General features: G+C 37.9%; 3 protein-coding genes across 14 annotated transcripts; all 3 read left to right on the top strand.

The window, feature by feature from the left end:
- Positions 1-1,964: 1,964 nt before the first annotated feature.
- LOC125204998 (cell division control protein 48 homolog C-like) lies at positions 1,965-8,528 on the top strand. 4 transcript variants are annotated; one of them, XM_048103803.2, is made up of 11 exons: positions 1,965-2,788; positions 3,620-3,910; positions 4,100-4,143; positions 5,567-5,728; positions 6,100-6,228; positions 6,316-6,414; positions 7,147-7,230; positions 7,313-7,377; positions 7,485-7,686; positions 8,018-8,140; positions 8,223-8,528. In XM_048103803.2, the coding sequence occupies exons 1-11, from the start codon at positions 2,008-2,010 to the stop codon at positions 8,292-8,294; spliced, it is 2,052 nt and encodes a 683-aa protein (XP_047959760.1). In that variant the 5' UTR covers positions 1,965-2,007; the 3' UTR covers positions 8,295-8,528. The 4 variants fall into 4 exon arrangements, with proteins under 4 accessions (XP_047959760.1, XP_047959751.1, XP_047959736.1 ...); XM_048103809.2 differs by having other exon boundaries at positions 2,195-2,352; positions 2,418-2,788; positions 3,620-4,143; XM_048103794.2 differs by having other exon boundaries at positions 3,701-4,143.
- A 1,101-nt stretch (positions 8,529-9,629) lies between these two features.
- Positions 9,630-16,536, top strand: LOC125210057 (cell division control protein 48 homolog C-like). 3 transcript variants are annotated; one of them, XM_048109636.2, is made up of 10 exons: positions 9,630-10,485; positions 11,436-11,992; positions 13,672-13,824; positions 14,244-14,372; positions 14,463-14,495; positions 15,253-15,336; positions 15,417-15,481; positions 15,589-15,790; positions 16,078-16,200; positions 16,283-16,536. In XM_048109636.2, exons 1-10 carry the CDS (start codon positions 9,717-9,719, stop codon positions 16,352-16,354), a joined length of 2,187 nt encoding a protein of 728 aa, XP_047965593.1. In that variant the 5' UTR covers positions 9,630-9,716; the 3' UTR covers positions 16,355-16,536. The 3 variants fall into 3 exon arrangements, with proteins under 3 accessions (XP_047965593.1, XP_047965588.1, XP_047965609.1); XM_048109631.2 differs by having other exon boundaries at positions 9,633-10,485; positions 14,463-14,561; XM_048109652.2 differs by lacking the exons at positions 16,078-16,200; positions 16,283-16,536 and having other exon boundaries at positions 9,634-10,485; positions 14,463-14,561; positions 15,417-15,477; positions 15,589-15,710.
- Positions 16,537-18,109: 1,573 nt separating this feature from the next.
- Positions 18,110-24,494, top strand: LOC148932846 (cell division control protein 48 homolog C-like). 7 transcript variants are annotated; one of them, XM_089065319.1, is made up of 10 exons: positions 18,111-19,087; positions 20,010-20,455; positions 21,646-21,798; positions 22,177-22,302; positions 22,387-22,485; positions 23,274-23,376; positions 23,435-23,495; positions 23,608-23,809; positions 24,093-24,215; positions 24,298-24,494. In XM_089065319.1, exons 1-10 carry the CDS (start codon positions 18,307-18,309, stop codon positions 24,367-24,369), a joined length of 2,166 nt encoding a protein of 721 aa, XP_088921445.1. In that variant the 5' UTR covers positions 18,111-18,306; the 3' UTR covers positions 24,370-24,494. The 7 variants fall into 7 exon arrangements, with proteins under 7 accessions (XP_088921447.1, XP_088921449.1, XP_088921450.1 ...); XM_089065317.1 differs by having other exon boundaries at positions 19,932-20,455; XM_089065318.1 differs by having other exon boundaries at positions 18,112-19,087; positions 19,932-20,455; positions 23,274-23,357; positions 23,435-23,499.
- The last annotated feature ends 136 nt before the right edge of the window (positions 24,495-24,630 follow it).

The raw sequence follows: 24,630 nt of genomic DNA, 5'->3' as shown, positions 1-24,630 counted from the left end.
CCCGGCCACACCCCTATTCAAAAGTGCACGGCGGCAATCAGGCAGTTGGCCTACGGAGGCGCGGCAGACATGTGGGATGAGTACCTCCACATCGGTGAGTCGTCCGCCCTGAAATGTCTGAAGGAGTTCTGTAGGGGCGTGATCAGCATTTTCGGTGAGCAGTACCTTCGAAGCCCTACTCCCGAGATTGTCAGAATTTGATGCAGATGCACGGGGAGAAGCATGGGTTCCCCGGGATGTTAGGCAGCATAGATTGTATGCATTGGGAGTGGAAGAACTGTCTGACTGCCTGGAATGGGGCCTACACGACCGGCTACAAGTCAAAGAACCCCACGATAATCCTCGAGGCCGTAGCTGATTACCGGCTGTGGATCTAGCATGCGTATTTTGGGGTAGCCGAGTCGAACAACGACCTCAACGTCCTGAACTCGTCTCCCCTCTTCAACGAGAAGTGCCAGGGCGTCGGTCCAGCCGTCTCTTTTGTGGCCAACGGCAACCGGCATGATATGGGCTACTACTTGGCGGATGGGATATACCCTCGGTGGCCGGTCTTTGTGAAGACGATCTGACAAACAAGTGATGAAAAGAAGGCCTACTTTGCGCAACGACAGGAGTCGGCGCGCAAGGACGTGGAGCGCGCATTTGGTGTGCTCCAGTCTCGATGGGCGGCAATTAAGGGTCCAACGCATTTGTGGGATGTCGGATGCGTTTCCCAGATAATGTACGCCTGCATTATCCTGCACAACATGATCGTCGAAGACGAAGGCGTACAACTGACTAGTTGGGTCAGTGACGATGAAGCCGGTCCAAGCCACGGAACGGCCACCCCTAGTGTACGACGTGGGGTACCTCTCGATGAAGCTGGCCGCCTTCAGGAATTTGCCAACATGCGCCAAGTGGATGCTCATATTCAACTCCAAAAGGATATAATTGAAGAGTTGTGGGCACGGAGGATTGCACGGCGATAGTTTTTTTTCTTTATTATGCATGTAATTTTTTTTTATCTATGTAACTTTTTTAAATGCAATTAATGAATTTTCCCGTATATGTGTCGTAAATTTAATTCCGTATTTTAATCGTAATTTTAATTCCGTAAATGTAGTATATTTTGAATTGTTTTTATTGCGGCTGGCTTATGGCTGGCCTAAATCTGATGTGGCAGGTGGATTTTTTAGTGTTGCTGACGTGGCAGGGGAGAGAATGACTGGCCTATGGCTGGCCTAAGTACCATTGCGGATGCTCTAAGAGCTCTGGGACTCGTGTGCCACACCCACACCCTTGTCATACTTTGACATTATTCACTATTGCCCTATAGTCTATGATTTGGTGGAAATTATTTATAATGATATCATTCAATTCACTTAGTTAGTTATATCTATAATTATGCATATGTATGCATTATATCGATAAATTTAGACGTAGATTGATGTATTTTTTGTCATGAGCAATTTTTTTTTTTTAAATTGTGAGATTGATCAGAATTTGACCTAATTTTTTTTTTTTTTTGACAATCATCCTAATTATCGCTACTATTTACACAATTGGGTATCATAAGAAAATGTCATGTTTAAGTTCTGCAACCAAATGTTGCTCAAGCAAACACAACCTTTTCTATGACTCTAGAAAACATAACTCTTTAAAATATCATAAAAGCTACGCAAACGGAACGTATAATTTGAGATACTGCATGCCAATTTTAAAGTTTGTGAAAAATATCAAAATTTATCCAAAATTTTGTAGTTTTGGTCCAAAACTTTTGGAGACCAGTATCTAAAATAAATAATATTCGTGAACTAATCAAAATGATAGAAATAAAACTATTTTTAGTGAATCAATATTCGATTTATTTAGAGTTGAAAAATCTCCATTTTTACTTAATAGTAGAATAAAGTAGAAAAATTGATCTCGAATACATATACAGCGGTAAGGATCCACTTGCAACTATTCAAATATTGAACAATATTAGCGCGCTTCGCTAAATTTATCACACACTGCAGTGACCTAAACATGGCCTCCTCCTGTCACCGGGAAACTCCTGTTTCCGGCGGAAAATTGAGCATGGACGGATTAAGCGACCGCATCGCCAGGTCTCTCCTTGAATGTCATGACCAAACTCTGCGCTGTCTCATCGAGCCCGCCGCCGCCGGAGCCAAAAACCTAACCGACGCGCAAATCGTGCACCTCATCTGCTCCACCTTCCCTCTCACATTCTCCCGCTCCAATCGCAACCTCCTAATCGAACGCGTCGCGAAAATATCTCCGCTCTCGTGCAGGAGAGCGAGCGCCGGGGACGAGCCAGCAGCGAAAAGGCCAAAATTTGACGAGACTCAGAATGCGAATCGGCAAATTGAGGTAGCTAAGGCTTCTGCTCCAGCTAGTTATTCTGATTCTAACGGTTGGGAACTTGATTCTGCTAGGAGTCATAGATATGGTGGTGATGGGTGGGATACGGATGCGAATGGGGATAATATGGCTATAATTGAGGGTTTCGTGCAAGGAAATAAATTAGGGATTAACATGAGAGAGGTGAAGAAGAATGAGGATAAGTGGCCAATGTTTAGTGACATTGGTGGGAGGTATTATATATTGGAGGATTTGACAAGAGACGTGATTGCGCCGATGCACCAGTTGAAGCTACTGCATCTCATCGGAGGCAAGCCTTCAACAGCAATTCTGTTACATGGGCCACCGGGCTGTGGGAAAACCATGTTGGCTCGAGCCATTGGCAATGAGGCCCGAGTTCCGTTCTATGAAACATCTGCTGTTGCGTTGAAGTCTGGAGTGTCAGGTATCGCGATTTATGCCATGTTTGCTGCATTGTGCAACTTAATTGCGCATTTTCTGTAATGTTGTTGTTGGAATATGAATTTTTATTGAATGCGGATTATTTACGGTTTCATTGTATGACATAATTATGTAAGTTGTGTGATGTGTTTGGCGGAATGCTGCTGTCTATCAAATGCAATTTATTTGGAGGAACTGCATAATTTGGCCTCTGTTTGCAAACTGTTTAATGCTTTTGTTGGAACACAAATGGCCATTTGAATGCAGTTTATTAAGAGGGAATGCTGGTGTCTATTGCATGCAGTTATTTAGAGGGACTGCAATGTTTGACTTCTCTGTGCAAAGGTGTGATGTGTTTTCATTCACGTGTCCTAAGAAATACGTTACTGCCAGTTTTATACATGTGTTCTTGACTTATTGCTTATGGAGTCTTATTTGTTTGAAAATTGGCGTATATGGATGTGTGGGTTATATACTACTCTTGGTTCTTCTGTATGTGATTGGGATACCTGTTTGCAAAATTGAATGTTTGTAGAATTGTTTGCAATTAAATACAGCTCAGTTGGTTTCACTCTCTTATATACTGCTGTGCTCACCATATCGGAAATCACATGAGTGCAATTAATCCAGTGAATCAACTAATGCTTAACTTAGGTTAACTTTTCTACTTGTTCATTTTTGTTATAAGAGGCTTCCTCTGATTCACTTCAGTTTCGCTCGCTAAACCACTGTGTCACTAAGCTTTCTTACTTCTCTACAGCCTAATCTCTAGATTTTTGTATAATTCACTTTGTTTCCATTTCTTTCCCATTTGACTTTTTTGAACCATGTTCAGGTATCCTAGAGTTGTTCTCCAGAGCATACAACAATGCACCATCTATTGTGTTCATTGATGAAATTGATGCATTGACTTCAGAAACGGAAAGTTTGTGGCAGTGCCCAGCAAAACAGTTGATGGCTTGCATGAAAAGATCTAATAGTGGACCTGGTGGCTATGTGCTGACGATTGGAGCAACCAATAGACCTGACGCTCTTGACCTTGCTTTAAGGCAGCGGTTTGATCGTGAATTTCTTTTAGATGTTCCAAAAAATGATCAACGGCATGACATACTATCAGTTCTAACAAGTAAATATAAGGTCGATGTTGATTTTGATTTGAAGGAGTTAGCTAGGTTGACTCAGGGTTTTGTAGCAGGAGATTTGGTAGAACTAGTAAATAAGGCTCGTATGATTTCTTTTAATTGTGCCATTCACATGAGAGCTCACATAAAGGGATTTAAAGATGGATTTGAAGCTTATGGTAAACCATTTTCAGATGAAGAATTGGAGCAAGTCGGATTGGACCGGGAAAGTATTCATGTAATCCTATTCTTTTACTCCCTACAATTTGGCAAAAAAATTGAGTATTCGATACACACTGTATTCATGCCTCCTCTATATACTTTTTTTCAAATTTGTCTTTTAGTTTGTTAATTATCCTTTCTTAATTTGAGTAGGTTTAGGAGTCTTTAGTTTTTAAGAATTTTGTTTCAAGTAGGAGTCTTAGTAGAGTATGTTTCTCAGTTTAAAGCCTCTCAGATATTTAGACTATAGAAGAGTTTTGCTGGAGCAAGTTGTGTGTTGCCCTCCTTGGAGGTGTGGCCTTTCTGAAGGCATTATCTTGTAATCATTTTCTAATAATTTATATTATACTCCCCCTGTCCCATGTTACTTGAGTCTTTTCCATTTCAGGTTGTCCCATATTGCTTGAGTCATTTTCCATTAATGGCAAAAAATAACACATTTAATCTCTTTTACTCTATTCTTTCCCCTACTTTTTTTTCTCCTATTTATTCTCTCAGACTTTATTTCTCTTGTACTTAACCATTAAACACAACTTTCTTAAACCTCGTGTCCAAAAGAAATGACTCAAGTAACGTGTGACGGAGGTAGTGCTATTTAGAGTCTTTTTCTTCTTTGTTCAGTGGTTTTGTTGTGTTCCTTATTTCCTGTAGCCAATTATCCATCTTCTCCACATTTATTCTATCAGTATTGATATTTGATTAATTTATAATTTCCCACTTTTTGTTTCTTATTTTGGTATCCTAAAAAGAGATTTCCCCCCTAAAACTATACCTCATTTGTGTTACTTAACAAGACTAATGTAAAAATATGAGAAGGATCTATTGAATTGTGATGGCAACTAGATAGCCAATCTTGTCTAGGCTTGTTGGTCAGTGATCTGTTACACCCTAACTTCTTTAGCTTATCACATTGCGTTAATTAGTTGGATTGTGCATGGTTTAATGCTTTTAGGTGTCATAATGTTTTGTTAAATTAACATAGGGTTTCATCTTGTCCAATTAACATTGCCTTATCTAGCAACTTTCTTTTCATTATGTATCTCTCCAAATTTCCAAATCCCCCCTGAAACTAGATCATTTGTTCTGGTTAAGTTTTGGCATATCCATGGAAATACATATGAACTTTATGGGGTGTGATCAATTGCTACCTTTCTTAAGTTGCTAACTTGCTAACTCATCAACGCAATGTATTAAAAATGTCAACACATAATCTTGTTGAACTTCAATATAATGTGTTGATATTTTAATGTCACCGTGTTGATATTTTTAATACACTGCATTGATGAGTTAGCGGAGTTAACAACTTAAATAGTTAGCAATATAACGCACCCCTGAACTTTATATATTAGCTATCCTATATACATTATGATGGAACCTAAAATTAGTTAAAACTTCATACCTTTCACAATCTGGCTTAATTGAAAACAAACTTATGGCAGCAAGCTATTGAGACGGTTTGGGCCGTTTGGCCATCTGCTGAAATGGAAGAATTTTCCACCACGCCATATACAAACTGGGATGATGTTGGAGGCCTTCAATTGTTGAAATTAGAACTGGAACGTCGCATAATTAAGCTTATAAAGTTTCCACAAGTTTATGAGGTAGCTCCCTTTCCTTTGTGTAGAGCTATTCTATATTTCAAGGCCTTCAATTACTGTGAGCATTACCATCATATAGTTAAGCATATATAGTTGCTTAACTTCATAAGGTTGTTTCCTTTCCTTTATTGCTAGTAGATTGTCTCTTTTAGCAATTGGCATCTCAAGTTTTTACATGCTTGCATTATCAAGTCTACCTGTATCATATTTTTGCTCTTCTGCCAAATTTGCACAATATTACTTCATATATCTTTTGACTAGTCAGCTGAAAATCATAGAGAATAAAAGCTTGGTGAGATAAGATTTACCAATTATCCTTTTTCTTGCTCAACTCTTGGAGCTTAGCATTTTCTAAATAACCTTATCTTTTATAGTCTCTTTGGGAAAGTGGGTTGAAGAACTTTCCAACCTCCTTCTTTCTTTATGGTCCTTCGGGTTGTGGAAAGACATTGATTGTTGATGCTTTGGCTAAAGAAGCAGGAGCAAATTTAATGCATATCAAGGTGCTCTCTCTTTGGTAACATTTGATATTGTTTTTATTCATTATTGATCATCGATTCCTTATTGTGTTATTCTGATTCTCCATACAGGGCAATGAACTGTCAAAGTTTGAGTGGAGGCAGTTGATGGTGGATAATATTTTCAAATGTGCAAAAACTCACCCTCCATGTATAGTTTTCTTTGATGAGGTACTTCTGTTTTACTTTGTTTCAATCTTATCGATAATGGTGTTATTCCTAATGGTCATTCTTAACTGTAGTCCAAATTTCGACCCTAAGGTAACTTTTTAGCGCAAGTATTGCTTGTACTTATCTCCATTATCCACTTATTACAAGCAGAAAATTATTAGTACTCCCTCCGTACCACTATAAGTGAAACATTTCTTTTGGGCATGAGATCTAAGAAAATGATGTTTAGTGAGTTATGAGTAAAAAGAATAAAGTATTAGAGATAATATAGTAGATAAGTGGAGATAATAAAGTAGGAGATGGAATAAAGTACGAGAGACTAAATGTTTTCTCTTTACTAAAAGAAGGAAATGACTCACTTTTAGTAGGACGGCCAAAAAAGGAACACGACTCACATATAGTGGGAGTGGATACATAAAGGCTTTGTGGTTTTCTTTGTATTTGAACAAGAAAAAAGAGACATCAAGCCATTCCCAAAAAATGAGATGTTCACTTAGATTTCCTTAGTTGTTGATACAAAGTTCTAACATTCCTTAAATTGTTAATTATCTCTGGTCTTTTTGTTCTTTATCTCCAGCACTAGTGTTTTACAGGTCTTAAACACGGTGTCCTCTCGTTTCCTTCCTTTTCCAAATATATCAGCTAAAACATGCTCAACTCAAATGCTATGTATGTCTCGGTGTTCATTGAATGATTTTGATCTCTTATCACCAACATCCTTTTCTCTATAAGGTGGACGTGTTATCCCGAGATGATTTCACAGATGAAGATCTCGAGGAGGACGAATATATATGGAAGTCGTGGGAATATAGAGCGGTCCGTAAAATGCAACTTTGCAATTTATTTATTTATTACTTAGCTATTTAGCTTATATGGATGATAATATCTTCTATTGCAGATATGGGCCCAAATCAGTGATTTAAAAAAAGAATCGCATGTTTACGTGATTGCTACGTCAAGTAGGTACGGGATGCTTCATGGTTTCGAAGGCAGAAATATTTTGCTCATAGAGTTTATCCTCATGACATGGGCCCTTATTTGGCATCTCTTACCTTGCTTACATATTGCAGGCTAGAGATTCTGGAGCGCGTCCCGTTTATCAAAGAAGATTTTGGCAGGATTTTGTATGCTCCTCTACCTACTCCAGAAGAAAGAGGAGAGATATTGAAGATTCTTGCTCAAAACAAGCCAATAGATGCAGAAGTGGATCTGATGGCTCTAGGAAAAGACTCCGCATGTGAAAATTTCAGTGGCTCTGATCTGTATGCATTGGTAAGTGTCATTCTTGTCAACTCCTTTTGAATGACAGAAATTGTTATTGTTCTGGTTTAGCAATTAAAAATATAAAAGAGAACATTGCACATCTTTTATTTGGTAAAATTTCAAATATACTCCATACTATGGGTATTTTGTTAATTCTATCATGAACTATCAATGTAAATGTTGACCAGTCGGTCAAAGTCGACAGTGAGATTGTTCTGAAAAATGTGATAATTCATGTTGTCTATTTAGTTCTACATCAATATAATGTCTTGGCAACGATTTATCTCAGATGTAGTAAGAGGGAAATACTGATAAGCGGTAAATTTTCTTAAATCTACAGATGACAGAAGCTATTAAGTTTGCCATTGATCGACCGGCATTGTCCTGTGGGGGTAGCATGACCATCACAAATGCAGATTTTGAGGCTGCGCTAGCTAAAGTCTCCCCTTCTCTCTCGGCCGAGGTGCTGCTGTTTTGCTTCTGTTTATTTTCCCCCTTTATTTCCTCGTTTCTTCACCTCACATCTTTGATATTTTTGGGTCCAGGAACGCAACAAATGGGCGCTACACGCGAAGAATATTGATGTTGTTCATGGCGCATCTGTGATGGACTGGTAGACTTATGCCCACTAATTTATGTGTGCATAGTTTCCTACTCGTCTTTTGTAGCATGTTAGTAAAATGTTGAAGACCTCTCATATTTATTGACATATTAGTAATTTTGTTAGTACTAAACTTGTATAAATATAGTTTAGTGTTTTTTTGCTCTTCACATAATCTGCGGTTTTGTTACTCACCGGCGGTCACAAATGGACAAGTGAATAATCTTATTTTTGTTTTTCTCAAATATAATGGGTCTTTAAATTTACTTTATTCGGAGGAATGGTGCAAGTGAGAAAGATATTCTTAAAGATGAGGTTAACGGTTAAATGAAGAACATAAACTTAGTAGAAGTTTAACACTTTGATAAGTGAGTGGGCAGAGAAGAACAAATTGGTCCGAACCCTTCATAATCATGATCCGTGCTTGGAGAATGTTGTATGCATGTTTCACGTTCTGCGTGGAGTTTTGTTTTTGGGCAAAATGGTCTCTTTTGTGCTCAGCTAGACACGAAATGGTCGTTGCAAATGTTTATCATTTTGGATAAATATCGTCAGCAAGATAATAAAACATATCATAGCAACGACTATTGAACACTCTGATAAAGATGCCAGTGGTTGAGAATGTTTATTTCAATGTTGGAGCCGGTGGTACCAAGGAACGTAAATCAAATTCATACTCCTCTCGTCCCATTTAAGATGATCACATTTCCTTTTTTGTTTGTCCCAATCAAGATGATTAATTTCCAATTTTGAAAATAACCTTCTCTCTCCTCATTAAAATATACAACTATTTTTTTCATCTCGGGGAGTGGATACTGGCCTCCCGTTCGCCTAGGTGTGCGGCTGGCCCAAATGCGATCCCTCGGCGACTCGCGTCACGACAAGTGGTGGTTGAACGCTCAATCTCTTGCGTCATCGTGCCGCTGTGTCGTTCCCACGGGTGTCAAACAACGACCCTACGGTGGCGGTGCCTCACGGCTCCACACCTTCGACCGCGACCCAGGTTAGGCAAGATCACCCGCTGAGTTTAAGCATATCAATAAGCGGAGGAAAAGAAATTTACAAGGATTCCCTTAGTAACGACTACTTTTAACAATACTTCCTAAAATCACGTGCCACTTAAGAATGTGGTCATCTTGAGTGGAACTGAGGGAGTAGTTGCCAAGAAAAGCAAAACAGGTCTTTTAGGGCCGACTCTTCTACATAATTGAATAGCTATAATAATAAAAGTAAAAATGAAGAGAGATAATTAACAAAAGGAAAATTAGGACATACAGACGAAGAAGTTGCTATGATGATTTCTTGCCAAAAAAAAAAATGAAAAAAATAAAAAATAAAATGAAGACGTTGTAGCTTGTAGGTACAGTACGTACCCAAATATTTAAACTCAGCTAGCTTCGCTAAATTATCATACACTGCAACTCGAAGTGACGTAAACATGGCCTCCGGTCACCGGGAAACTTCTATGTCCGGCGAAGAATTGAGCATGGCTGGATTAAGCGACTGCATCGCCAAGTGTCTCCTTCAATGTCAAGACCAAACTCTGCGCTGTCTCATCGAGTCTGCCGCCGCCGGAGCCAAAAACCTCAGCGACGCGCAAATCGTGCAGCTCCTCTGCTCCACCTTCCCTCTCACATTCTCCCACCCCAACCGCAACCTCCTAATCCAACGCGTCGCGAAAATCACTCCGCTCTCGTGCAGGAGAGAGAGCGCCGGGGACGAGCCAGCAGCGAAAAGGCCAAAATTTATCGAGAGTCAGAATGCGAATCGGAAAATTGAGGTAGCTAAGGCTTCTGCTTCAGCTAGTTATTCTGATTCTAACGGTTGGGAACTTGATTCTGCTAGGAGTCATAGATATGGTGGTGATGAGAGAGAGAAGGATGCGAATGGGGATAATATGGCTATAATTAGGGATTCAGGGAGTAAATTAGGGGATAGCATGAGAGAGGTGAAGAAGAATGAGGATAAGTGGCCAATGTTTAGTGATATTGGTGGGTTGTATTTTTTGAGTGATTTGAAAAACGAGGTGATTGCGCCGATGCTCCAGTGGAAGCTACTGCGTCACTTTGGAGCTAAACCTACAGCCGGAATTCTGTTACACGGGCCACCGGGCTGTGGGAAAACCATGCTGGCTCGAGCCATTGGCAATGAGGCCCGAGTGCCGTTCTATGAAATTTCTGCTGTTACTTTGAAGTCTGGAGTTTCAGGTATTGTGTTTTATGTCAAGATTGCTGCGTTGTGGAACTTAAGTGTGTATTTTCTGTAATGTTGTTGCTGGAATATGAATGCCTATTGAATGCGGATTATTTAGGGTTGCATTGTACGACATAATCATGTGAATTGTGTGATGTTTTGGCGGAATGCTGTTGTCTATTAAATGCAGCTTATCTGGAGGGACGGCATTGTACGGCTTATGTTCACAAACTGTGGAATGATTTTGTTGGAACATGAATGGCCACTGAATGCAGCTTATTTAGAGGGATTGCAATTGCGTCGTATGACTTGATTGTGAAAATTGCGTGATGTGTTTGACGGAATCCTCTATGGGACTGAATGAGGATTATATAGGGGTACCACACTATCATGCAAATTGTGTGATGTGTTTGTCGGAATGCTGGATTGAGTGCAGTTATTTAGAGTGACTGAAATGTATGCCTTTTCTGTGCAATGGTGTGATGTGTTTTCATTTGTGACCTAAGAAACAAGTTACTGTCAGCTTTAAGAGTATGTTCTTGCTTATGGAGTCTAATTTGTTTGAAAATTGACATATATGGATGTGGGGGTTATATACTTATATTCTATCTTGGTTTTTCCATATGCAACCGAACACAGCTCAGTTGGCCTCACTCTCTTATGCATTGCTGTTCACCATTTTGGGAATCACATGAGTGCAATTAATCTCAGTGAATCAACTTAATGCTTAACAGGCTAACTTTTCTACTTGTTCATTTTTGCTAAAGAGGCTTCCTCTGATTCAATACGACTCTCTTGCTAAACTAAACCGCTGTGTCACTAAGCTTTCTGACTTCTTTACAGCCTAAATCCTAAACTTTTGTATAATTCACTTTTCTAAGGATTGTGTTTAATCTATTTGATCGTCATCTATCATGCATGGTTTGCATTCTTTCCCATTTAACTTTTTTTGAACCATGTTCAGGTATCCTAGAGTTATTCTCCAGAGCATACAAGAACGCACCATCTATTGTGTTCATTGATGAAATTGATGCATTGACATCAGAAACGGAAAGTTTGTGGCGGCAATGCCCAGTAAAACAGTTGATTGCTTGCATGAAGAAAGCTGTGAATGATGGTTCTGATTCTGAAAGATCTAATAGTGGACCTGGTGGCTATGTGCTGACGATTGGAGCAACCAATAAGCCTAATGCTCTTGACCTTGCCTTAAGGCGGCAGTTTGATCGTGAATTTGTTTTAAATGTTCCAAAAGAATATCAACGGCATCACATACTATCAGTTCTAACACGCAATCATAATGTTGAAGATGGTTTTGATCTTGGGGAGGCAGCTAGGGTGACTCGGGGTTTTGTAGCAGGAGATTTGGTAGAACTAGTAAATAATGCTCGTATCCTTGATTTTAGTGATGCCATTAGGGCGAGAGCTTTCAAAAAGGGCTTTAAAGATGAGTATGAAGCATACGGAAAACCATTTTCAGATGATGAACTGGAGGAGTACGGATTAACCACGGACGGTATTCATGTAATCCTATTCTTGTACTCCCTACTAGTTGTTAAAAAAAATTGATTATTTGATACACATCTTATTCGTTCCTAATTTTGAGTTGGTATAGGAGTCTTTAGTTTTTTCAGAATTTTGTTTCAAGTAGGAATCTTTAGCAGAGTATGTTTTGCAGTTTCAAGTCTCTAGATGTTTTAGTAGAATTTTGATGTCACAAGCTGTTGCTACTGCCGATTGCTGTTTTTTGAGGTGTGGCCTTTCTGAAGCTGTTTAATCATTTTCTATTAATATATTTTATACTTCCTCCTTCCATGTTACTTGAGTCGTATTCCATTTCGGACTGTTCTATGTGGCTTGAGTCATTTCATTTTCATTTATAGCAAAAAATAACACATTTAATCTCTCTTACTTTGTTACTTGTCTTACTTTATTCTCTCTCCTACATTATTTTCTCTTCTACTTAGCCAATAAACACCACTTTCTTATATCTCATGTCCAAAAGAAATGACTCAAGTAATGTTGGACAAAGCTAGTACTATTTGAGAGCCTTTTTCTTTCCTTTTCAGTGGTTTTACTGTGTTCCTTATTCTCTGTAGCTGATTATCCAACTTCTCTGCCTTTACTCCTATCAATATTGATATTTGATTAATTTATAATTTCCCACTTTTTTGTTTCTTATTTTTTGCATCCGAAAAAGAGTTTTTTCTTTTTTCTTCTAAAACCATACGTACGGATCATTGAACCCCTTTTTCATTTGTAATTCTGAACTCCCTCCGTTCCACAGTAGTGGAGTCATTTCCCTTTTTAGTAAAAGTCAACACATTTCTTCTCACTTACTTTACTCTTTCTTACTTTATTTGCCCTTCATCTCTTTACCTTTTTCATTTTCTACTTTATTCTTTCTTTACTTTAACACAATTTTTCTTAAATCGCTTGCCGAAAAGAAATGCCTCCACTACTATGGAACGGAGGGAGTATTACTTGACAAGAGTAATATAAAAATATGAGTATTGATTTGTGATCACAAGTATATAGCCAATCCTGTCTAGGCTTGTTGGTCAGTAATCTCTTACACCATACCATCATGCTATTCTATGTGGCAAGCAGACGTGAAGTGTAATAAATAAAACCATCATTCTGTTTGGTTTGAAGGGTGAGGGTGGGGGCAGGGGAGTTGTTGCCTTGATATGTGTATTAAACTAGATGGCATAGGCAGAATTTTGGGTAAACAATAAGGATTTGGAGGGATTTTATCTTTTTTACACTTTCAAAATTCTTACTGTTTCTTGTCATGTATAGGCATTGGCATGAATGTGTGACACAATTGCTGTTTTTCTTCTTTAAAATAAAGTATCTTCCCCTAACTTGATTCTGGTGTTCGTCTTTTTTGCTTCAACTTCTTTAGCTTATCGCATTGCATTAACTGGTTGGGTTATGCACGCTTTAAAGCTTTGAAGTAACATATTTTTTTTTGGTTTAAATAACATAAGGCTTCTATCTTGTCCTACCATCATTTCCTAATGTAGCTACCTTCTTTTCAGTGTATCTGTCTCTCTGATTTTCCAAATTATCCCTGAAACTAGAATTTTTGTTCTTGTTAAATTTTGGCATAGGCATATCCCTGAAACTAGATCTTTTGTTCTTGTTAAAACTTTATGTTTCACCGTCTCGCTTAAATATTGTAAACAAACTTATGGCAGGAAGCTAATGAGATGGTTCGGCCATGTGCTGAAATAGAAGAGTTTTCCAAAACACCATGTAAAAACTGGGATGATATTGGAGGCCTTCAATTGTTGAAATTGGAACTTGAACGCCGCATAGTTAAGCTTACAAAGTTTCCACAAGTTTATGAGGTAGTTCCCTTTCCTCTTGTTGAGCTGATTTATATTTAGAGGCCTTCAATAATTGTGAGCATTACCATCATATAGTTAAGGATGTATAGTTTCCTCATAAGGTAGTTTACTTTCACACATAGCTTTTTGATAGTTTATTTTCTCATTTGGCAATCCCAATTTGGTATGTCAAGTTTTTACATGCTTGTATTATCAAGTTTTCCTGTATCATATGTTTGCTCATCTGCCAAACTTGCACAATTTTACATCATATTCCCTCCGTCCCACTCTAAATGACATATTTCCCAAAATGGAACATCATCATCTCTACTTTATTCTATTTCATACTTTGTTTTCTCTCTACTCAACTCACAAACCAAAATTACATAAAATCTGGCGTCTCCGACTTAGCATTTTCTAAATAAGCTTATCTTTTATAGTCTCTTGGGGAAAGTGGGATGAAAAAATTGCCCACCTCCTTTTTGCTTTATGGTCCTTCGGGCTGCGGAAAGACATTGCTTGTCGAGGCTTTGGCTAAAGAAGCAGGAGCGAATTTCATGCATATCAAGGTTCTCTCTTTGGTAACATTTAAACTTAATATAGTTGGTAATCATTATTGATCAATGATCTTTTATTTTGTTACTTTGTTCTACATATAGGGGACTGAACTATTGAAGTTTGAGTGGACCAAGGTGATTATGGAAAATATTTTCAAATGTGCAAAAACTCACCCTCCGTGTATAGTTTTATTTGATGAGGTACTTCTGTTTTACTAAGTTCTGATCTTGTTGATAATGGTAATTCTTCCTAATGTGCAAAAACATACCCTTCTTGTAAATAAACTTATTACTCCCTCCATTTTCTAAAATAGAAGCTCTTTCATTTTTGGTCTGTATCCTAAAAATAGAAACTCTCATTTTAGGAAATGGACCCTACAATCCACTAACACTATTTCACTACTTTTTCTACTACCCTCTTACTTTACCCATTTTTTCTCATTCTCTCTCTTACTTTACGAATTTTGCATTAAAACTCATACCGTTTCCGAAGTTCCTATTTCTAGGCAACGGAGGGAGTATAAATGACATGTAACCAACCTAATAAAATAGAGAGATAGTATCCATTAAGGATTTATGGTTGGCTTTGTATTTGAACAAGAAAAAAAGAGACGTCAAGCTGTTCTCTCAAGTAATGAAATGTTCACTTAGGCTTCCTTAGTCGATAGTCGATACAAAGTCCTAACATTCCTGAAATTGCTAATATTTATCTCTGGTCTTTCTGGTTCTTTGTCTCCAGCACTAGTACTTTACAGGGCTTAGACATGGCGTCCTCTTTTTAACTTTCTTTTTCCAGATATATTGGCTAAAACACACTCAACTCAAATTCTATGTATGTCTAGTGTTCATTGAATGATTTAGATCTCTTATGACCAACATCCTTTTCCTTCAGTTGGATGTGTTGTCCCCATATGATATCACGGACAAAGATCTAGAGGATGACGAATATGCATGGAAGTCGGAGGAATATAGAGAGGTCTGTAAATGGCACTTTGCAAATAGTCTTTGCTAATACTGTACGGAGTATTTATTATTTAGCATATCCCCACATTGCAGATATGGGTCCAGCTTAGAGATATAAAAAAAGAATCGCGTGTTCACGTGATTGCTACATCAAGTAGGTACGGGTGCTTCACGGTTCCAAAGGCAGAAATATTTTGCTCAAAGAGTCCATCGTTGTTTCATGTGCCTTTATTATGCACCTCTTACCTTGCTGACATATTGGCAGTCTAGAGATTTTGAAGCGTATCGCGCTCCTTAAAGAAGATTTTGGTAGGATGTTGTATGCCCCTCTTCCTACTCCAGAAGAAAGAGGGGAGATATTAAAAATTCTTGCTCGATACAAGCCCATAGATGCCGAAGTGGATCTGACGGCTCTAGGAAAAGACGCCGCATGTGAAAATTTCAGTGGTTCTGATCTATTTGCATTGGTAAGTGTCATTCTTGTCAAAACCTTATGAACGACAGAAAATTATTATTGTTCTTGTTTAACTATAATAGCTGCATAAAATAAGCAAATTAAAAGGAATAAAAGGGAACATTGCACATCTTTTACGTGATAAAATAGTAAACGTTCAAATATACATGTACTATGGGTATTCTGTCAATTCTATCATGAACTAACGATGTTGACCAATTGGTCAAACTCAAAGTCGACCGAGGGAGTATGTAGTAAGGGGGAAATACTGATAAGCGGTAAATTTTCTTAAAACAACAGATGACAGAAGCTACTAAGTTCGCCATTGATCGACCAGCATTGTCTTGTGGGGGTAGCATGACCATCACAAATGCAGATTTTAAGGCCGCGTTAGCTAAAGTCTCCCCTTCTCTCTCGGCCAAGGTGCTGCTGGTTTGCTTATATGTTTTCCCCCCCTTTATTTACATGTTTCATCGCATCACGTCTTTGATATTTTTGGGTCCAGGAACGCAAGAAATGGGCGCTACACGCGAAAAAGATTGATGTTGTTCGGGGCTCATCTGCGATGGACTGGTAGACTTATGTCCACTAATTTATGTGTGCATGATGTGAGTTTCCTTCTCGTCTTTTGTAGCATGTTAGTAAAATGTTGAAGACCTCTCATATTTATTGAGATATTAGTAACTTTGTTAGTACTAAACTTGTATGAATATAGTTTAGTGTTTTTTTGCTATTCCCATAATCTGCAGTTTTGTTACTCACCGGCGGTCACAAATGGACAAGTGAATAATCTTATTTTTGTTTTCTCAAATATAATGGGTCTTTAAATTTACTTTATTGTGAGGAATGGTGCAAGTGAGAAAGATATTCTTAAAGATGTGGTTAACGGTTAAACGAAGAACATAAATTAGTAGAAGTTCAACACTTCGATAAGTGATTGGGCAGAGTAGAACAAACTGGTCTGAACCTGTCATAAACATGATCCGTGCTCGGAGAATGTTGTACGATTGTTTCACGTCCTACGTGGAGTTTTGTTTTTGGGCAAAATGGTCTCTTTTGTGCTCAGTTAGACACGAAATGGTAGTTACAAACGTTGATCATTTCGGATAAATAGCGTCAGCGAGATAATAAAACATATCGTAGCAATGACCATTGAACACGCTGTTCGTGCAAGTGGTACCAAAAATGTGTAAATCAAATCCATTCCAAATTCACGCAAGGTATTTAGGGGAAGAAGAAAATTATCGTGAACATTTGTGAGAACAACTCCTACTTATAAAGTTAAAAAGTAAATCCTAGACGTTTGGGACATAATTAAATAACCATAATAAATTTTTATATATAAATAAATTAATAAGTAGAATATGAGTAGAAATGAAGAGAGACTGTTTTGGAACGTAGCAGTACCTAATAGCATTCACAGTGGAGGGCCGATAGGAGGGTTTTCCCCATTGGCCCTCATCGCCCCATCATAGTTAGGGCTGGGGAAAAATACCGAAATACCGAAATACCGGCCTTATCGTATCGAAAAAATACCGAAAATACCGAATTTTCGGTATACCGTGACTTTCGGTACGGTATGATACCTTACCGAAAGATTCCGGTAAGGTAACGGTATGAATTTTCAAATACCGCGGTATACCGCTGCATACCGAAATTCGGTATATACCGTAAATTAAGGTATATACCGTAAACTAAGGTATATACCACAAAAATATAAACACAATTATATATAAAATATATTTTATATATTTTTAAATTATAAAATCTATCATAAAATATAAATATAATTATGAATACATTATATTTAATTTATTTTTAAAATTATAAAATATAAATAATATTCTAGAAACTTTAATTTTTTATTTTAATTGATGTTGAAAGTCAGGTATACTGTAAAAGTAAGGTATACCGAACTTCGGTACGGTATATCGAAAATGAGATACGGTATTGGTATGGAAATTCGTCATACCGAAAATAAGGTATATCGAAGTTCGGTATACCGAAAACTTTGGTAAGGTAAAGGTATGACTTTTTCGCTTACCGTATTTACGATAAGGTATACGGTATGGTGGTTTCGGTAAGGTATACCGTACCTACCCACCCCTAATCATAGTGGAAACGGGGTCGCCGTGCGTCCCCTCCTTCTCTCCCCATATGGCTGATGTATCGGCCTTAGCCGTTGAGAAGGGCCTTCCGATCGGCCCTCCATTGTGGAGGAAGGGACGCCAGTCGACCCTCTCACCTAATATTTTTTATTTCTATTTTTTTATTTTATTTCTTATTTCATTTCTTCCACTATAAATACAACCTCTCATTCTTAAATTCTCCACACCAAGATCTTATATTCTCTCTATTTCAATACATTTTCCCTTTCTATTATATTTAATCAATGTTTTCCGATAGCGATTCTGACGACGAAGTCATAAACCTAGTAGTGCAGCGCGTGCTTGCCGTCCGTATTAATATATTTGGTCTTAGCTCGCTTTAGCTAAATAATCATACACTGCAACTCGCAGTGACGTAAACATGGCCTCCGGTCACCGGGAAACTTCTATGTCCGGCGAAGAATTGAGCATGGCTGGATTAAGCGACTGCATCGCCAAGTGTCTCCTTCAATGTCAAGACCAAACTCTGCGCTGTCTCATCGAGTCTGCCGCCGCCGGAGCCAAAAACCTCAGCGACGCGCAAATCGTGCAGCTCCTCTGCTCCACCTTCCCTCTCACATTCTCCCACCCCAACCGCAACCTCCTAATCCAACGCGTCGCGAAAATCACTCCGCTCTCGTGCAGGAGAGAGAGCGCCGGGGACGAGCCAGCAGCGAAAAGGCCAAAATTTATCGAGAGTCAGAATGCGAATCGGAAAATTGAGGTAGCTAAGGCTTCTGCTTCAGCTAGTTATTCTGATTCTAACGGTTGGGAACTTGATTCTGCTAGGAGTCATAGATATGGTGGTGATGGGTGGGATACGGATGCGAATGGGGATAATATGGCTATAATTAGGGATTCAGGGAGTAAATTAGGGGATAGCATGAGAGAGGTGAAGAAGAATGAGAATAAGTGGCCAATGTTTAGTGATATTGGTGGGTACGGTCCTTTGTCGGATATGATGCAGTATTTGAAAAATGATGTGATTGCGTTGATGCACCAATTGAAGCTACTCCGGCACTTTGGATGCAAACCTACAACAGCAATTCTGTTACACGGGCCACCGGGCTGTGGGAAAACCATGCTGACTCGAGCCATTGGCAATGAGGCCCGAGTGCCTTTCTATGAAACATCTGCTGTTGCGTTGAAGTCTGGAGTGTCAGGTATTGCGGTTAATGTCATGAATGCTGCATTGTGCAATTAATTGTGCATTTTCTGTTGTTGGAATATGAATTTCTATTGAATGCGGATTATTTAGGATTGCATTGTATGACATAATCTTGTACATTGTGTGATGTGTTTGGCGGAATGCTGGTGTCTATCAAATGCATTTATTTGGAGGAACTGCATCGTATGGCTTATGTTTGCAACCTGTTTAATGCTTTTGTTGGAACATGAATGGCCAATGAATGCAGCTTATTAAGAGGGAATGCTGGTGTCTATTGCCTGCAGTTGTATAGAGGGAAGGCAATGTATGACTTCTCTGTGCAAAGGTGTGGTGTGTTTTCATTCGTGTACCTAAGATGTTCTTAACTTTTTACTTATGGAGTCATATTTGTTTGAAAATTGGCATATACAGAAGTGTGGGATTTATACTACTACTACTCTTGGTTCTTCTGCATGTGATTGGGATACCTGTTTGCAAAATTGAATGTTTGTAGAATTATATTCAATTAAATACAGTTTAGTTGGTTTCACTCTCTTATATATTGCTGTGCTCACCATATCGGAAATCACATGAGTGCAATTAATCCAGTGATCAACTAAATGCTTAACTTAGGCTAACTTTTCTACTTGTTCATTTTTGTTATAGAGGTTTCCTTTGATTCACTTCAATTTCTCATGCTAAACCATTGTGTCACTGAGCTTTCTTACTTCTCTACAGCCTTATCTCTAGATTTTTGTATAATTCACTTTTCTAAGGATCGTGTTTCATCGAATTAATCCTCAACCATCATTACCTTGTTTCCATTTCTTTCCCATTTGACTTTTTTGAAGCATGTTCAGGTATTCTAGAGTTGTTCTCCAGAGCATACAAGAATGCACCATCTATTGTGTTCATTGATGAAATTGATGCATTGACAGCAAAACAGTTGATGGCTTGCATGAAGGAACCTGTGAATGCCGGTTCTGATTCTGAAAGATCTAATAGTGGACCTGATGGCTATGTGCTGATGATTGGAGCAACCGATAAACCTAATGCTCTTGACCCTGCCTTAAGGCAGCGGTTTGATCGTGAATTTCTTTTAGATGTTCCAAAAAATTATCAACGGCATGACATACTATCAGTTCTAACAAGCAAATATAAGGTCGAGGATGATTTTGATTTGCAGAAGTTAGCTAGGTTGACTCAGGGTTTTGTAGCAGGAGATTTGGTAGAACTAGTAAATAAGGCTCGTGTGCCTTCTCTTAATGATGCCATTAGGATGAGAGCTTACAAAAAGGGCTTTAAATATGGGTCTGAAGCTTATGGGAAACCATTTTCAAATGAAGAATTGGAAGAAGTCAGATTGACCCTGGACAGTATTCATGTAATCATATTCTCGTACTCCCTACATGTTGGTAAAAACATTGAGTATTAGATACACACCGTATTCATGCCTTCTCTAAATACTTTTTCAAATTTATCTTTTAGTTATCCTTTCTTAAATTTGAGTAGGTTTAGGAGTATTTAGTTTTTAAGAATTTATTTCAAGTAGGAGTTTTAGTAGAGTGCGTTTATCAGTTTAAAGCCTCCAGATATCTAATAGAGTTTTGCTGGCGCAAGTTGTGTGTTGCCCTCCTTGGAAGTGTGGCCTTTCTGAAGACATTATCTTGTAATCGTTTTCTATTAATTTATACTTGTACTCCCTCTGTCCAATTTTACTTGAGTCTTTTCCATTTTCGGGTTGTCCCATGTTGCTAGAGTCATTTCCATTAATGGCAAAAAATAACACATTTAAACTCTCTTACTCTATTCTTTCCCATAGTTTATTTTTTTTTCCTACTTTATTCTCTCATACTTTATTTGCTCTCGTACTTAACCATTAAACGCCACTTTCTTAAACTCGTGCCCGGAAGAAATGACTCAAGTAACCTGTGACAGGGGTAGTGCTATTTAGAGTCTTTTTCATCTTTGTTCAGTGGTTTTGTTGTGTTCCTTTATTCTGTAGCCGATTATCCATCTTATCCTCCTTTATCTATCAGTGTTGATATTTGATTAATTTATAATTTTCTAAAACTAAAAAGAGTTTTTTCCCCTATAACTATACCTCATTTATGTTACTTAACATGACTAATGTAAAAATATGAGAAAGATCTATTGATGTGCGATGACGATGAGTGATGACAACTAGATAGCCAATCCTGTCTAGGCTTGTTGTACATTAAACTGTTACACCCTAACTTACTTTAGCATATCACTTTGCGTTAATTGGTTGGATTGTGCATGGTTTAATACTTTTAGGTATCATATTGTTTTGTAAAATTAACATAAGGTTTCACCTTGTCCAATTATCATTGCCTTATCCAGCAACCTTCTTTTCATAATGTATCTCTCAAAATTTCTAAATTCCCCCTGAAACTAGATCGTTTGTTCTGGTTAAGTTTTGGCATAGCCATGGAAATAAATATGAACTTTATATATTCGTTATCCTATAGACATTATGATAGAACCTAACATTTGTTAAGACTTCCTACTTTTCACAATCTGGCTTAAATATTGAAAACAAACTTATGGCAGGAAGCTAATGAGAAGGTTTGGCCATCTGCTGAAATGGAAGAATTTTCAACCACGCCATATACAAACTGGGATGATGTTGGAGGCCTTCAATTGTTGAAATTGGAACTTGAACGCCGCATAGTTAAGCTTATAAAGTTTCCACTAGTTTATGAGGTAGTTCCCCTTCCTTTTGTAGAGCTATTCTATATTTAAAGGCCTTCAATTACTGTGAGCATTACTATCATATAGTTAAGCATATATAGTTTCTTAACTTCATAAGGTAGTTCCCTTTCCTAATTTATTGATAGCCGATTGTCTCTTTTAGCAATTGGCATCTCAAGCTTTTACATGCTTGCATTATCAAGTTTTCCTGTTTCATATTTTTGCTCTTCTGCTAAACTTGCACAGTTTTACTTTACATCATATATCTTGTGACTAGTCCGCTGGAAATCATCAAGAATAAAAGCTTGGTGATATAAGATTTCCCAATCATCCTTTTTCTTGCTCAACTCTTGGAGCTTAGCATTTTCTAAATAAGCTTATCTTTTATAGTCTCTTTGGGAAAGTGGGGTGAAGAACCCGACCTCCTTTTTTCTTTATGGTCCTTCTGGTTGCGGAAAGACTTTGACTGTCGATGCTTTGGCTAAAGAAGCAGGAGCGAATTTCATGCATATCAAGGTTCTCTCTTTGGTAACATTTGATCTGAATAAAGTTGGTATTCATTATTGATTCCTTATTGTGTTATTTTGATTCTCCATACAGGGCGATGAACTATCAAAGTTTGAGTGGAGCCAGTTGATGGTGGGTAATATTTTCAAATGTGCAAAATCTCACCCTCCATGCATAGTTTTCTTTGATGAGGTACTTCCGTTTACTTGGTTCCAATCTTGTCGATAGTGGTATTATTCCTAGTGGTCATTCTTCACTGTAGCCCAAATTTCGACCCTAAGGTAACTTTTTAGCCCAAGTATTGCTTGTACTTATCTCCATTATCCACTTATACAAACAGAGAATTATTAATACTCCCTCTGTACCACTATAAGTGAATCATTTCTTTTGGGCACGAGATCTAACAAAATTATGTTTAGTTAGTTATGAGTAGAAAGAATAAAGTAGATAAGTGAAGCGATAATAAAGTAAGATATAGAATAAAGTACAAGAGAGTAATGTTTGCTCTTTACTTGAAAAAAAGGGAAATGGCTCACTTATAGTGGGACGGCCAAAAACGGGATACGACTCACATATAGTGGGACGGAGGGAATACTAAGGAAAGGGGAGAAGTGGAATGCCTGAGTAGCCTTGTAAATAAACTTATTATAAATTACATTTAATCAACCTAATAAAATATTGAGATAGTATCCATAAAAGGCTCTGTGGCTTTCTATGTATTTGAACAAGAAAAAAGAGACATCAAGCTGTTCTCAAAAAATGAGATGTTCACTTAGATTTCCTTAGTAGTTGATACAAAGTCCTAACATTCCTGAAATTGCTAATTATATCTGGTGTTTTTGGTTCTTTATCTCCAGCACTAGTGTTTTCCTTTCCTTCTCCATATTATCAGCTAAAACATGCTCAACTCAAATGCTATGCATGTCTCGGTGTTCATTAAATGATGTAGATCTCTTATGACCAACATCTTTTTCTATAAGGTGGACGTGTTATCCCGAGATGATTTCACAGATGAAGATCTAGAGGAGGACAAATATATATGGAAGTCGGAGGAATATAGAGCGGTCCATAAAATGGCACTTTGTAATTTATTTACTTTAGCATATTCAGCTTATATGGATGATAATATCTTCTATTGCAGATATGGGCCCAAGTCAGAAGTTTAAAAAAAGAATCGCGTGTTTATGTGATTGCTACATCAAGTAGGTACGGGGTGCTTCATGGTTCCGAAGGCAGAAATAATTTGCTCAAAGAGTTTATCCTTGTTTCATGGGCCCTTATTTGGCATCTCTTACCTTGCTGACATATTGGCAGGCTAGAGATTTTGGAGCGTATCCCGCTCATCAGAGAAGATTTTGGTAGGATTTTGTATGCTCCTCTTCCTACTACAGAAGATAGAGGAGAGATATTAAAAATTCTTGCTCGAAACAAGCCAATAGATGCCGAAGTGGATCTGATGGCTCTAGGAAAAGACGCTGCTTGTGAAAATTTCAGTGGTTCTGATCTGTTTGCATTGGTAAGTGTCATTCTTGTCAAAACCTTATGAACGACAGAAAATTATTATTGTTCTTGTTTAACTATAATAGCTGCACAAAATAAGCAAATTAAAAGGAATAAAGGGGAACATTGCACATCTTTTGTGTGATAAAATAGTAAACGTTCAAATATACATATACTACTATGGGTATCCTGTCAATTCTATCATGAACTAACAATGTTGACCGATTGGTCAAAGTCGACGAGGGAGTATGTAGTAAGAGGGAAATACTGATAAGCGGTAAATTTTCTTAAAACAACAGATGACAGAAGCTACTAAGTTCGCCATTGATCGACCAGCATTGTCTTGTGGGGGTAGCATGACCATCACAAATGCAGATTTTAAGGCTGCGTTAGCTAAAGTCTCCCCTTCTCTCTCGGCCAAGGTGCTGCTGGTTTGCTTATATGTTTTCCCCCCCTTTATTTACATGTTTCTTCACCTCACGTCTTTGATGTTTTTGGGTCCAGGAATGCAAGAAATGGGCGCTACACGCGAAAAAGATTGATGTTGTTCGGGGCTCATCTGTGATGGACTGGTAGATTTATGTTTAACTTATTTATGCGTGCATGATGTGAGTTTCCTTTTCGTCTTTTGTAGCATGTTAGTAACATCTTTAAAATGTTGAAGACCTCTCATATCTATTGAGATATTAGTAATTTTGTTAGTAGTACTAAACTTGTATAAATATAGTTTAGTGCTTTTTTGCTATTCCCATAATCTGCAGTTTTGTTACTCACCGGCGGTCACAAATGGACAAGTGAATAGTCTTATTTTTGTTTTCTCAAATATTAAGGGTCTTT

Source organism: Salvia hispanica, chromosome 2 (assembly GCF_029641045.1).
Source record: "Salvia hispanica isolate PSC_SH4W2 chromosome 2, Shi_PSC_v1, whole genome shotgun sequence".
In the NCBI taxonomy this organism is placed as follows: domain Eukaryota; kingdom Viridiplantae; phylum Streptophyta; class Magnoliopsida; order Lamiales; family Lamiaceae; genus Salvia; species Salvia hispanica.
The sequence above is the reverse complement of the archived record's forward strand: the minus strand, read 5'-3'. Positions and strand labels throughout refer to the sequence as shown.

Bases quoted from the DNA above. Each gene is read 5' to 3' on its own strand.
- LOC125210057 (XM_048109631.2), top strand. From the start codon at position 9,717: ATGGCCTCCGGTCACCGGGAAACTTCTATGTCCGGCGAAGAATTGAGC. The intron at 10,486-11,435 runs GTATTGTGTTTT...AACCATGTTCAG, and splicing joins TTTGAAGTCTGGAGTTTCAG to GTATCCTAGAGTTATTCTCC. The intron at 15,791-16,077 runs GTAAGTGTCATT...TTAAAACAACAG, and splicing joins GTTCTGATCTATTTGCATTG to ATGACAGAAGCTACTAAGTT.
- LOC125204998 (XM_048103779.2), top strand. From the start codon at position 2,008: ATGGCCTCCTCCTGTCACCGGGAAACTCCTGTTTCCGGCGGAAAATTG. The intron at 5,729-6,099 runs GTAGCTCCCTTT...TATCTTTTATAG, and splicing joins AGTTTCCACAAGTTTATGAG to TCTCTTTGGGAAAGTGGGTT. The intron at 8,141-8,222 runs GTGCTGCTGTTT...TTTTGGGTCCAG, and splicing joins CCCCTTCTCTCTCGGCCGAG to GAACGCAACAAATGGGCGCT.
- LOC148932846 (XM_089065317.1), top strand. From the start codon at position 18,307: ATGGCCTCCGGTCACCGGGAAACTTCTATGTCCGGCGAAGAATTGAGC. The intron at 23,377-23,434 runs GTAATTTATTTA...CTTCTATTGCAG, and splicing joins GGTCCATAAAATGGCACTTT to ATATGGGCCCAAGTCAGAAG. The intron at 23,496-23,607 runs GTAGGTACGGGG...ACATATTGGCAG, and splicing joins TTATGTGATTGCTACATCAA to GCTAGAGATTTTGGAGCGTA.